This window comes from Trachurus trachurus (assembly GCF_905171665.1).
Source record: "Trachurus trachurus genome assembly, chromosome: 10".
NCBI lineage: Eukaryota > Metazoa > Chordata > Actinopteri > Carangiformes > Carangidae > Trachurus > Trachurus trachurus.
Genome location: NC_139894.1, coordinates 29,425,184 through 29,438,988, shown reverse-complemented (window position 1 = coordinate 29,438,988; position 13,805 = coordinate 29,425,184). Strand labels below are relative to the sequence as shown.

Below are 13,805 nucleotides of genomic sequence, written 5' to 3'. Positions count from 1 at the left end.
GTCACTTTTGGACATGCATTCAGTGTGGGAAAATAAAGTGAAAATCTGCAGTTTTCTATGTATCTGCAGGTGGGTGCTGCATCTGTCTCTCACACGGGTGCTTGAAGTTTCTGGTTTCGATTCCAGCATCAGTCGTACAGAAACGGGTGTACTGTGTAGAGGAAGTGAAAATGAAATACAGCTCAAAGATCTTCTATGTATCTTGCAACACACGATCCCAAACCTGGCGTCAACATCGCAGCTCAGACTCTGGAGTTCAGACTCTGGAGTTACTGTGAGGCATTTGTAATAGTTGGCCACGACATTTTAGATTTGTAAATGCGGCATGTCACAATCAGTGTTTCATCAGCGTGGACACGGTTGATGGTGAAGGGGAAATAGCTTAATAATAAAAAAAAACAGACAGGGAAACTGCACTCTGCCCCACTCAGTTCAGGGATTATTTATTGGTCGCAACTGGGAATTGTGTTGCCACAGAAGCCAAGTCACAAAACAAACAACTCTAGATGACACAAAAATGATACAATAATATAGGCTACTAAGCCAAAGCTGCAGGATCACATTGTTTATCGTCCCTAGTGGGCTATAAATATGCATAGTTATAATGACACTTTTTTTTGAATGTGTTGGTTCTATTACCCCTATAATATCGCAGCTACAGATACACAAGGTGATTTAATTTCAATGTTATGTTCTGACCAGAGTGACTGTCTGCTCAAGGACTAGGCTACAAATTAAAAGCAGCCTTTTTGGCAACTGTTATATTTGATAGGCTATTATAGGCTACATATATGTGTGTACTACATACCTGTGTCTGTTTATCATACTATTGCTATTTTGATAACCTATTATAGTAGCCTATATATTGGAATTAACATAGGGGATTGTAACGTGTGACATTTACTGTTGTTTGTTTTGTTTTCTTATTCTTTTATTCTGTGTTTAAAATAATATTATCACATAATATGGCCTATTTTATATTACAAATATATTGAATGTGCGTATGACAATGATAATGTGCACTATGCCTGGTGGTGAATAATCGATGTAATAGCCTAAACATAATCGCATGTGCTTGACTTTCGTGGCGATAACAAAACGGGAGGGAGGGGGAAAAAAAATAAATATCGGAGTGAGCCCTCTTCGCGTGCCTGTTTATCTGGAGAGCGCGCACGCGGCCAAGAGACTTCCGCGACGCCGCTCGAGAGCGAGAGCACGAGAGCTAGGAGGGGGATTTCCAGAGCGAGCCCCCACTTCCCGAGGCAGACCGTTGTTGTTTTGCTTTCGGTCTCGACACAGAAACAGAAATAAACGACGGACTCACTTTTGTTTTACTACTTGAAAACCACCACAAATAAACGCACTTGTCCAACTCGGGCTGAGCTCGTCGCTCCGGCAGCAGGACCGCGAAGCTTACAGGCCGTCCAAACTAAAAACAGGTAACATTTTTTATTTCCGCATATTAACGCCGCCGACCGACTGGGACCGTGTAGCGCACAGACTTCCTGCAGGACGACATGACGGATCCCTAGCTCGCTGTGCAAGTGAAAGTGGGACTGTAGTTTTTCTTCTCCGCGTTTTGTTGGCTCGGTATGGTATTTATTTTCACTTTTGGCTCGGTTTGTTTTTGGACCAGCACGCCGCCAGCAGACAGCAGACAGACACACACACACACACACACACACATACACACGACTGTTAACTTTTGAGCTGACCCCCTGTTACTAAATCAAACTCTGAACGCAACACAAATCTGTCACTGACATTTAGCGAATATACTGTAGGCTATATAGCTAACACGAGCCAGAAGCTGGTTGTTGTTAATGTCTGTTTACAAGTAATGTCTAGCTAACGTTAGTTGTTGTTGTTGTTGTATTTACACAAGTTTAGTAGCTTTAGCTGTCTGTATTTGATAATCCGAGGAGACTAGCAGCTGTGGATCCTGATCGTGTAGTTTTCAGTGTTTGGAAGTCCTGATAAGTCCTGTGTTGATTGATATGTCTCATAGATGTCTATAACATCCATGCAATTAAGTTTATGCAGCACAGAGAGTGTTTAGTTTGAAAGAAATGTCAAAACACTTATATAATATCATTTTCAGCACTAGTTAATAGGACATACTGAAATTGTTTTTTTTTTAAATTTTATTTACTATTATTATTATGTTTTTTTTTTTTAATTATTATTAATACTAAAGCAGGTTACTCACTGAAATCCAAGGCAAGTGAATGTCACCTTAAGCTGCTTTGGTCTGAATCTAGAGTTACTGGTATAACTAGTATTTTTTTAATGTAAACCCTAACAGATCACACAGGCGTAACAACAAACAAATGTTTCTTTTAGATTGAAGTTAGTCACTGTAATTCACACTCTCAGTGTCTTGGAGTGTTAAACTGTACGTTTCCACCCTTCCCAGTGTTAGGCTCATAAATGGGGATAAGAATTTGTATTTGATGTAGTGCCATGTCACCCTGTTTGACCTGTTAGGGAGCTCCGCTGTCACGTCAGGAGACGGTTTGTTGGCACACTGGCAGGCAAACATCACCCACCCCGCTGTGGGTGGGGTGGGGGAAGTTTTCTCTCAATGTTTTTAAATAAACATGCATTCAGATTATCTCCTTTTTGGCCCTTTTTTTTATATAGGTATTTTGAAATGCAGTGTGAGGTGGTGGACAGGAGGGGGGCTACATGACTGCAATTACAGACATGAGATTGCTCAATTTTATTGGAGAGCGGTATATAATAAGACGCAGGCTTTACAGCGCAAGTTGGACAGTGAACCTGTGCAGGAGTTTTTATCTTTACAACCACAGACAAGATCATATTAACATTTTCCTTTGTTTTGTTCACAAAGCTCGGTTGTTTCTATGAAAAACAAATAATCAGAATAGTTCTTCTCACACTGGTTGGCAGAGTAGATCATGTGCTATTATGTTTTGTATTGTTCCCTCTATCTATGGTGATAGCATACTCAATGGAAAAAGGTTTAATAGCTTATTAAAAACCCCACTGCAGTCAGCATACATCCATATCTTCTCCTTCTGACTGTACATTACCCTGTGTGTTTAAAGGCCAGAATGCCAGTAGAGAGAATGAGGATGAGGCCGTGGCTGGAAGAGCAAATCAACTCCTGTCAGATACCAGGACTTAAATGGGTTAACCAAGTAAGTGTTCACTCATGCACATACAGACTCAACACCTGCTGATACCGTAACTCAAGAGTTAACAAAATGTAAATGTTCCCAGGAAAAGAGGATCTTCCAGATCCCGTGGATGCACGCAGCGCGCCACGGCTGGGACCTGGAGAAAGACGCTCCGCTCTTCATGAGATGGGCCATACACACTGGTAAGACACAGATTTAACTGTCCACCCACTGCTTCTGCTTTTCAGTGGCTTTTTTTTTTTTTTTTTCAGACACCACAGCAGTTCTCTTTCAAAAAAAAGAAAAACACTTTCGATTTTCATCACATTCGTACGTAAGAAATCATGTTGCGAAGATCGTCCCTTTCTGTTAGGCCACAGGAAGCTTTCTGTGAAGCGCCTCTCAGAGGAAACGCAGACAGGCTGAGTTGGAAATCACATGTTGAATTAAAAAAAATCAATGAGGAGATTGAACTAAGAATTGATGATATACAGTACATTTATTGAAACAGATACTGGTAGTAGGTAATATTATTTTATTTTCAGTTTTCTATCTAAAGTGTCTGAGAAAAGCACACGCTTCTTTTGAAAACCAAAAAATTTACTGATTGTGCAGAACTAAAGCTTTTAAAGAAATTAAACATGTTAACTTTTTTTAAAACAAAGTGTCATGTGTCACATGCACAGAACATAAATGCATACTTTTAATTTTTCTGTCTAATCCTCAGCTCGATGGTAGTAATAGTCTGCAGCAATCATAACAACACTTAGTGCACACGATCTGCTCCAATATTTGAACTCATTTATCAATCTTCTGTGATTTGCTGCGTTTGTAGGTAAATTCCAGCTAGGCGTCGACCGTCCAGATCCCAAGACGTGGAAAGCTAATTTCCGCTGTGCCATGAACAGCCTTCCAGACATCGAGGAAGTGAAGGATAAAAGCACCAAAAAGGGAACTAACGCCTTCAGAGTTTATAAGATGCTCTCTTCCACGGAGCGCAGTTTGAAGAAAGGTGAGTTCTGCTCCTCTTCCTCACCTCTCCTCTCTTGAAAAGTAACGCACCTGCATTCACAAGATAATAGTGTGGCTTTTAAACCAACATGTGAACTGTGTTTCTCTCTGTGTGTATGTCTGTTTAGAAAAGAAGAAGACAGACAAAGAGGGGAGGTCCAAGGGAAATAAAGAGGTAGATAAACACCTAAAATGCTCTCATACACAAGAGATACATCACTGGCAGGATAGTGACCAAATCCACCAAATCTCTGTATTAAGTGTGTCCGCACTCACCCTGACCCTTTAAAATGCATTAAATATGTTACACAGGCTGTATAATTGATCTTGTGCTGCTCGGCCTGCTGGCTCGTTCAGTGACATTAGGGCATCATAGAAGTATTTACCGAAAATTGTTGCCTTTGTTCCAAAGCAGAGCGAACGGTTTCTGGAAGTCTTACTCACCCATGAACTGGCAAATGACCAGAATGTCCAACATGAACAATCAGCTCCAGCTCCGGCTCACACATCAGAGTGAAGTTTGCCAGACAAAAGAAACAGTAACAGAGTTCTTCTCCTGCGTTTGGTCTGGTAAAGAAAAGTAGCTGCTAGTTCAACTTGTGAAAGGAATAGAAAATACACTGAATTCTAAAAATATATCATCTAAAATATACTTAAGCACTGACCTGTTAGACGTTTCCTTTTGACATAACTTTCCAAAAGTAGTTTATTTAAAGAATCAAAATAATCAGAGTCAGTTGTGTTGTACGAGGTGCTCAGAAGTAAACACATGTTGAGCTGGTTTAAAAGCTAGTGTCTTCTGGTCACTACAGTTTATGTGTCCACATGCCTGGAATGCTGCAGATATCTGGGTGTATCCGGCTCTTACTTGGAATAAACTGTTTATAAATCCCACTTCCAAGTATGTTTTTATGGTTAAATACATGAGCAGCAGAGCCACTGACAATAAATTGTGCTAATGTTTGTGCACTGGGTCACTCCACCCCAGCTGTCTTACTGGAGTTTCTCATTATCACAATTACAGTGTAATGAATTTACAGTGTGATACTGAGGATACTCGATGTTTAAATGAACATAGATTCTTCCTGCTCTGTATGCAGTGCCGCTGTGCACAGTTCAAATCACATTCAAATGAAAAAGACTGCTGCTTGGATACCAAAAAGTACATGTTGACCATATCAATCTCCCATAATTATCCATCTCTTTGCCTTTCTCTCCATTAGGCAGCGTCTCCGTCTCCGTCTCCGTCCTCTGGACCGATCGACTATTCTAAACAGGAATTGATGAAACAGGAAGCGGTCAAGCAGGAAACAATGGAGCTAACAGTGACGGACAGCGCCTCAGGTACTGCGCCAAGGGTTTTCTTTTTTTTTATTACAACCATGCAGTTGTTTTGTCTGTGATTTGATCTCCGGTTATGGTTTTTGGTTTGCTTCTTTTTCTGCTTGGATATGAGACACAAAGACAAGACGAGGGATGAGAAAATGATTTGCATGGCTCCTTTCAACCACAAGGACCAAGTCAAAGCGCTTTACATCGCATTAATGAATGCACCAGAGCAACATTTCTAAACATTGCTACAAGAGAAATAGCTTGGTTTAAGATTGGATTACATTAGATAGCTTTATACAGTGAAATCAAATAAAAATACACAACAAAAGATTATAAATACAGTTATTGTGCGCGTACAGTAAAGTGGTGGGACAATGGAGTTAAAGTACAGCCAAATGGACATGGTTTTTAAAGTGTTTAGGGCAACATTTCAGATCATTCAGGAATTGTGTTCCATCCGTGTGCAGCGCAGCAGATAAAAGCAGTGGCGAACGAGCAGGAACACTCATTTTGTTCATTAGGTAAATCTTCCCCTGCTCCGTGTGGTTTCGTCTCGACTATTATGTGTATCTGTGTACAGTTTTCTACAAAAACACAAAATAACAAGAGGGCACAGCATGTCCAACTGCTTTTTTTTTTTTGAGAAGAGCGTGCACACTACCTAATTTATTTAATCCGGTTCCCTGTGGGACATAAGACCATAATGACATGAAAGTGGCAGATCCTATCGTAACTGTTTGGTAATTGGGGTTAATGATCGGATTTAGGAAGAAAGCCATTATATATGAATAGTCCCCAAGTAAACGTTCCTACCAAATCTTAAAGATAGTAAAACTTTACCACACAAGCTCCTAACTTTAAAGTAACTGTTACTCAACACTTTCCACCCCGATGCTAACTCGTTTCATCCATATCACAGCTCTTTTAACCGGCCGATTGTCAACAGGTGGATCTTAGCCACTGGGAGAGTCACGGCAGGCTGTAATTACGTTTTGTACGTCGATGACAAATTAGTAGCAGACGTCGGTCGGTCCACGATCCCGCGGTCAGGTCAGGAAGCTAACAGCAGCTGTGGAGACACCGACCCGCTGAAACTGACAAACACACTTAGATTTTTTATTATTTAGGATTTCATAACCCAAGATGAGATACAATTTCTAAAGTTATTTGTTATGTATTATTAAATCGAGAAATGTCTTAACCTTTAAAGGAATAGTTCAAAATTTTGGCAAATTGGCCCATTGCCGTAATCGCTATAGTCATAGCAGTAGGTTCGTTACCTTTAATTGTCAGTGCAAGCTATTTTTAGAATGGCGGAGCGGAGCCGTGAGCTGCTCAGAGCTACGCTACGGAGGCTAATGGGATTTCTTGGTTTCCTTCATCAAACTCATCAAATACACAATCCAACAACTACAAAACACTCTGGTGGACAAGTTGTGACCTGCACATTCACCACGCTATGAGATAATAACGCAACGTTACAAGACGGAGTTGTTTTTGAGGGTAGCGTAGCTCTGAGCAGCTCACGGCTCTGCTCCGCCGTTCTAAAAATAGCTTGCACCGACAATTAAAGGTAACGAACCTACTGCCATGACTGTAGGGATTATGGCAATGGGCCAATTTGCCAAAATGTTGAACTATCCCTTTAAGACTAAACAGGTATAGGAAGAAGAAAGTTCAACAACTCGTTATTTTGAAACGGTGGATATCGGTAAATGATGAGCGTGACTGCATGCACCCACCCTTCCACACAATTGACTGAAACAGTGTTATGTGTGTGTTTGTATTATTAACCCTCGTACCGTTTGTCTGTCCACAGCCGTCCACAGCTCGGTAGAAGAGCACGTGATCATGAGCGAGCAGCTGCCATTCGTCTGTCAGACAATTGAAGTAACCACAGAGAATGAAGAGCAGACAGTTGGCTCCTCCCACTCGTACCCACTCCAAATCTCTCCGGTGTCTTCATGTGGCGGTGAGATATCTCACACACACACGCACACACCCATCAAACTCTACCACATTTTGTCACCACCACGGGCATAAATGGGTTAGTTACGCAGGACCAAGTCGTTCTTCAGAACCACAGTTTTGACCACAGCTACATTAAAACAGAGCGGTTACTGTTCACAAAGCAGCGGTTCATGGCACTTGTTTGTTGTTCATGGCTGCAACTGTTTGTATTTGTTAATGTTAATTTTGAATAACCCACAAAAAAGAAAAAAAATGTGGTTCAGATGGTGACCCGATGAACTGCTGCTATCAGGTCATTACATCACCCACCATTGTGTAATTCAACTGAAGTAAAGCCTCTCCTATATCACTGTCACCAGATTGTATCTTAAGTGGGGAAAACTGTGGGCAAAACGGCTGAATGTGAAGAAAAAGCCACAGTGGAGGTGAAACACAAGTTTATTGTGGCTGAAAACAGTTTTTATCGGACTGTTTTTTTTAACTAGTGGCTGGAAAAGCACATTTCCTACGTTTAAATAAAAGCCCCTGGTGAAAATGTAAAATTTTTATCACTACATGGGAGATAAAAACATTGCCTTTTCCCCCCCTGACAAATAATGAAGCGATCGTCCTGTTAAATGGATCCAGAACTGTTCGGCTCACCTGAAACTAAACACGCTGATGGTTAAATACTTTGTCTAAAGGTTACATTGTCAGTACTTGAAGGCTTTTATGGTTTGTACGAGTTCCTGGCTTCATCAGCACTCTGAGATCTGTTCATCTCGCCTCTCTTTGTGTATTCATCCGTCCTCTCCTCTGCCAACCAGTCATTCAGGCAGAGCTGGCTCTTTTTTTTTATTTTGCAGCTGTAATCATTCCATCTCTGCTTCCTCCTCTCCGTACATCTGCCCTGTTGTTTATCCTTCTCAATCGCTCAGATTCAAATTATAATCATTCCTTCTTCCTCCTTGTTTTTGTTTGCTTCTACTTTTCTTTCTCTCTCTGATACCCGTTATCATTTCCTTACAGTTTCATGAATTGTTTCCGTGTTTTAATATCTACAGGCAGTGACACGGACAGTGACACGGAAGATAACAAAGAGGTGAGGATCCTATTTGTATTACACTCCTCACAAACACAAAGACGAAAGCAGTGAAAGAATTATTAACCACTCTGATCTTCAGATAAACAGGTTTTTACCTGCTTCAACCCTACTGCTGAAACGGGGTGTGTGTTCATATGTGTGTGTGTGTATGTGTGTTCCTTCCTGTAATGTTGAGAGAGACTGAGAAAAGGGAGGGCCTTGTCAGGAACCGAGGCTGTCAAACATTAACAGTTTGATTTGAGGTTGGCCTTTGTAGTACATTGTACCCACAGCGTACACACACACACACACACACACACACACACACACACACACACACACACACACACACACACACACACACACACACACACACACACACACACACACTTCACTCTACCTTTTATCAGTGGTACGTGTACAGAACTATGTAGTAACATTGAAACTTTTACTGTGACTAATAATTGGCAGTAAAACATGTGGTTTTGTGCAGGACTATACATGTTTGTATTTCAGTGCAGCAGCTTGACACATATATCATGTTTAAATATGATGACTGGGTCAGAGAGACGGTGACTGGGCCATAAGATCATTGCAGTTTGTGTTGTATTTTCAGAGTAATCGCCACAGTTTCACCACAAACACGTGTCAGAAATGACCCACAGCCTTTTGTGTATTATATTTATCTCAACACATAGTTATACCACCTTCCTCTTCCTGATCCTTTTTTTCTTTTTTTCTTTTTTAATTGTTCCTGCCGGACAGCAGAGTGTCGGCATGGTCTGGAGGCGGGACTACAGCACAACAGTTCTCAGGGTTCCCACGTGCTCTCTCCCGGGCATGGACACCTTCGTCACGGCGAACAAACCCAACTTCAGGGTCACCAGCACGCGAGACCCGGCGCCGCTCATCAGCTACCACAGCGACGGCTGGGCGCCGGCCTACACCCAGAACTCTCTCGCGTCCTCGGCGGCCAGCCACACGCACGAGATGCGCCGGAGCGTCATCATGAAAACCTCAGATGTCACCACCTCCTGACCCCCAAGATGAGGGAGTTCTCATCACCGCCCCTCGCGCCGTAGGAATGACAGAGAATGTTGTTTTGTTTTTTTTCCATCAGGGCCGCATGGTGCCTCAAAGGCCAAACTTCCAAATATGTGATTTTATCGTAGCTTTGTGCCAGGGCCATGAATCCCCCTCCTTTTTCCTTTTAATTGGATAAAAAAAAAAAAACACTTCGGCCAATAATTGGTGAGCAAAGATGCCTAGATTTTAACTTGCTGCATCTACATCTGTTTGGGTCTGTGATGTAAACTTCCTCATCTTCCCATGTCTGTGACAGTTTGTGCTTACAAAGTTAGGAACAGCTGGACAAACTTACGTCCACATGTTTGGGGCCGTATCCGGCCCTCCACACACCTGGATCATCCATGTGTCGCCGGTAGTGAACTTTTCCTGCTGACTATTTGCAAACACTGTAGCATACACTCCAACGAATGAGTGAAATTCCCCCACTTTTTATTATCAAATTTTAATACCGCAATGTTTCCCTTACTGCACAACCCGTAGAGGAATACATTTTTAAATGAGTCAGCACTGCCTACCTGAAGCCAGATTTAAAAAAAAAAACCCTCCTCATTATTCATTCACTGCCTTTTGTTTTTAAGCTGGTTGTCTCCAGTCGGCCTCAACGCCCACTAGTTAACCAAGGGAAGAGACATGTCCTAAAACTAACTGATTTGGCTACGTATCCTTTTGAATTACTTACAAATAAGTAGTTAGAAAAACTTGCATTGTTTGATTCAGACACAGCTATCCTCTTGTGTTTTAAAGGGATAGTTCAATATTTTTGGCATATTGGCCCATTGCCATAATCTCTATAGTTTTAGGAGTAGGTTCGTTACCTTTAATTGTCAGTGCAAACTGTTTTTAGAACGGCGGAGCAGAGCCGCGAGCTGCTCAGAGCTATGCTACGGTGGCTACTGGGATTTCTTGGTTTCCCTCATCAAACTCATCAAATACACAATCCAACAACTCCAAAACACTCTGGTGGACAAGTTGTGACCTGCATATTCACCACACTATGAGATGATAACGGACAGTGTTGTTTTAGAGGCAAATGCAGAGACTGCTTGCTGAAAAACCGCCCCCGACAGGAACACGCATCAGCGTTTTTTTTATGAATTTGCCTCGAAAACAACTCTGTCTCGTAACGTTGCGTTATTATCTCATAGCGTGGTGAATGTGCAGGTCACAACTTGTCCACCAGAGCATTTTGGAGTTGTTGGATTGTGTATTTGATGAGTTTGATGAGGGAAACCAAGAAAGCAGCTTGCGGCTCTGCTCCACCATTCTAAAAATAGCTTGCACTGACAATTAAAGGTAACAAACCTCCTCCTAAGACTATAGGGATTATGGCAATGGGCCAATTTGCCAAAATGTTGAACTACCCCTTTAAGTTTCATATTCTAGCAACACAGGGGGGAAAACAATTCGCTCATTTCTGAAAAAAGTGTCAGCTCAACGGTGTTTGCACGAAAGATTGTAGAAAATGCTTTTACCTGGACACATGGATGGAACAAAGACTTCTTCGAGGAACACACAACCTGTGTTCATAACAAAGCAGCAAGTGCACAGTGTCATGGGGAAATGACGTCTGACGTGTTGGCAAAACCTGCTCAACTAGCGGCGAGTTCCAAACACAGGCACGTTGCTATCTAGATAAAGAATGACAATCATTACGGAGCCACGATTCGCTCCACGGTGGAGAGCAGGCATATATGTTTGTGTGTGTGTGTGTATATCTATATCTGTCTGTCTGGAGACCTCAGGACAATGTACCCGCTGACAGAGACAAATGAACTGACAGACTGGCTGACAGACAGACTGACAAGACTGTGAACCATGTATTCATTTCTGCTCCTCTCTCCTGCTTCCTGGTGTTAATAATGTACATAGCTGAGACGTATGTATGCCTGCAAGCCGCTTCTGCACCTTATGGACAGCACTGGTGTGAATGAAGGTGTGACTGTGTGTGTGTTTGTTTGTGGGGGAGCCTTACTGAAGATGTGTGCCTTTTGATAATGTGTGGCGGGATATTAACTATCCATGCCTTTAGTCCGCTGGTAACACACGCAAGTAGCTACTGGAATTGTTGGTCGGTTGTACGTGGAATGAGACGGAGTCATTACCATTCACTATTGTACTTTCTTGGACAACTGTTTAAAAGAAACAGTTTTCTCCCAAGTTTGAATATTTCAGTTAAAAGCATCATGTTGGAGGAAGGAGAAGTAAATATCTTGGTTTGATAACAGGAGGAGGAGTAGGGAGGTGTGCAGGGTTGGGATTCATAACATAAGGCTGTGTCATCACCGGAGGCTCAGCGAGCGCTGATGTTTTTAAATACACACTTGTTTTTTTACGGTCTAGTCTCCCTAGTCCAAATCTTCCCATCTCCCAGCTGACCTGAGAGCGCAGATGTTGCAGCACAAGTCTTTCCTCTGTTTTCACCACAGTCTTCCTTTCACCTCTTCTCCCTGGCAAAAAAAATCTAGTGTCCTCATAACGTTATAACGTTATCTACTAATTCTCTGTCTCAAAACATAGAGAGATCGTTTTTTAAATTATTATTTGTACAGAGATACAGATTTTGTTGTTTTTTTCCTCCCATGAAATACCCATATACACACAAAGTGATAAACTTGAGCCCTCATAGGAGCACGCTCAGTGGTTTCAGTGTTATGTAAAAAAGATGTGATGTACTGATATAATGTGATTTATCAGTCTCCTTGCCTTTGTAGTTTGAACTACAGTGATAGCTACTTGCGTGTTAGCTGCCGGCAGGCTAAAAGTGCGGACTTCATTCCCGGCCTGCTTTCAAGCAGAGTTCCAGTGGGAACAGCTCTACCAGTTCATGTGGGAAAACAGGAGGACAAATAGGAATCTGCCATGTTCTCGAACCAAAACCCCTCGAGATTCTAACACTGGATGCACATTACTATCGTGATGAAATTATTTAAGGTTCTCATTGAATCAAAGGGTTTTTGGGTTTACTTGACAGCAGTTGCGTAAAGAGGCGTCACTTTATCAATGTTTCTTCATTGTATTAGAAACTCCCATCACATATGGAGTGATGGCATAATTACTCTACTTCTCTGTGGTGTCACTTCATACTAGCCCACTGTGGAAATAACTACTCGATACACGGGCAATATTTAAAGCGAACGCGAATCACCATGCTGCTTCAATGTTTTTGTTTTTAAAAAAAAAAGGAAAAAAAGAAAAATCAACAATTGGGATTTCTGCAAGCATGTTATTGTAGCGACCAAATCAGAAGTGACATGTGCCAAATTGCTGTACGAGTCACATCGCATGTAAACAGCGTGGTCAATATTTAAGGCCTTTGTAGCTGTGCAAAATGTGTGAAATCTTAATTTCGTGTTTTCTAATAACTGAAGCATGTGTTGACCTGAGCTCAGTTGAAGTTGTAAATGATCTGACCTGATAATGAAACGTTCAGACTCTCCAGCCTCGACAAGCCTTACCATGGAATTTATAAAGACGTTATCGTGGAACAATTAAAGTGCACTTATACCTGGAGCCTTTTTTTTTTTCTTTTGCATTGTTTTGTCTATAAAAGGGATGTCATTACAGCCAAAGTCAAGAATGAAAGTGGGTTGTAATTTTTATTTATCGTGTGGTTGGTTGATCTTTCTATCTTGCTTTTTGCCTTATGTGATTTAGAGCCACTGAATCACTGTTGTTTTAAACTGAGGTGTAGCTCACTCTTACTTTTAGCACACACCATAAAGTACAATAAAGACCATTCAGCTCAAAGGAAAAACAAAAACAGTAAAACAAATAGGTAATTGCTCAGCTAATTGCCTCAGAGCAGAGAAGTTAACTAACTGTAACTAAGTAATTGCGTTGTGTCACCACTGTTCGTATGAAAGCTACATGTGAATCAACATGTAAATCTGAATAAAGACTGTTTTGTATTTATGCCGAGGTGTTTTGATGTGCTTTATGACGTGTAGAAAGTGAGACGGCCCAGAGTTTATCTTGTATACTCAAAGTTCAGAGTACGCTTTTATGGCTCATGAGACTCTCAGATAAAAATGTCCAGTAAAAACAAAGTCCTTCGTGTTGAGTACGTGCAGTTTGTCCCTCACTGGAGGGAAAATCTGCTCATTGTGTTAGTGCTCAGATCTGAGGTAGAATCACACTTGGTGCTGAGGCCTGTGAGTTAGTACTTGCACTGACTGCACCACAACATGTAGCTCAAT

The 13,805-nt window shown here is 41.6% G+C and overlaps 1 protein-coding gene across 3 annotated transcripts; it reads left to right on the top strand.

Annotated features, from left to right (window-relative positions):
- The first annotated feature begins 1,201 nt into the window (after positions 1–1,201).
- Positions 1,202–13,515, top strand: irf2b (interferon regulatory factor 2b). Of its 3 annotated transcripts, none has more exons than XM_083980561.1 (9): positions 1,202–1,439; positions 3,072–3,164; positions 3,247–3,346; positions 3,979–4,155; positions 4,283–4,329; positions 5,378–5,498; positions 7,306–7,458; positions 8,501–8,538; positions 9,289–13,515. In XM_083980561.1, the coding sequence occupies exons 2-9, from the start codon at positions 3,078–3,080 to the stop codon at positions 9,556–9,558; spliced, it is 993 nt and encodes a 330-aa protein (XP_083836687.1). In that variant the 5' UTR covers positions 1,202–1,439; positions 3,072–3,077; the 3' UTR covers positions 9,559–13,515. The 3 variants fall into 3 exon arrangements, with proteins under 3 accessions (XP_083836687.1, XP_083836685.1, XP_083836686.1); XM_083980559.1 differs by having other exon boundaries at positions 9,286–13,515; XM_083980560.1 differs by lacking the exon at positions 1,202–1,439 and adding an exon at positions 1,473–1,590 and having other exon boundaries at positions 9,286–13,515.
- Positions 13,516–13,805: the final 290 nt, after the last annotated feature.

What these genes read in the sequence shown, in the direction of transcription:
- irf2b (XM_083980559.1), top strand. Translation starts at nt 3,078, where the DNA reads ATGCCAGTAGAGAGAATGAGGATGAGGCCGTGGCTGGAAGAGCAAATC. An exon ending in GGTCCAAGGGAAATAAAGAG is followed by an intron (nt 4,330 to 5,377) that starts GTAGATAAACAC and finishes TCTCTCCATTAG; the next exon opens with GCAGCGTCTCCGTCTCCGTC. An exon ending in TCCGGTGTCTTCATGTGGCG is followed by an intron (nt 7,459 to 8,500) that starts GTGAGATATCTC and finishes TAATATCTACAG; the next exon opens with GCAGTGACACGGACAGTGAC.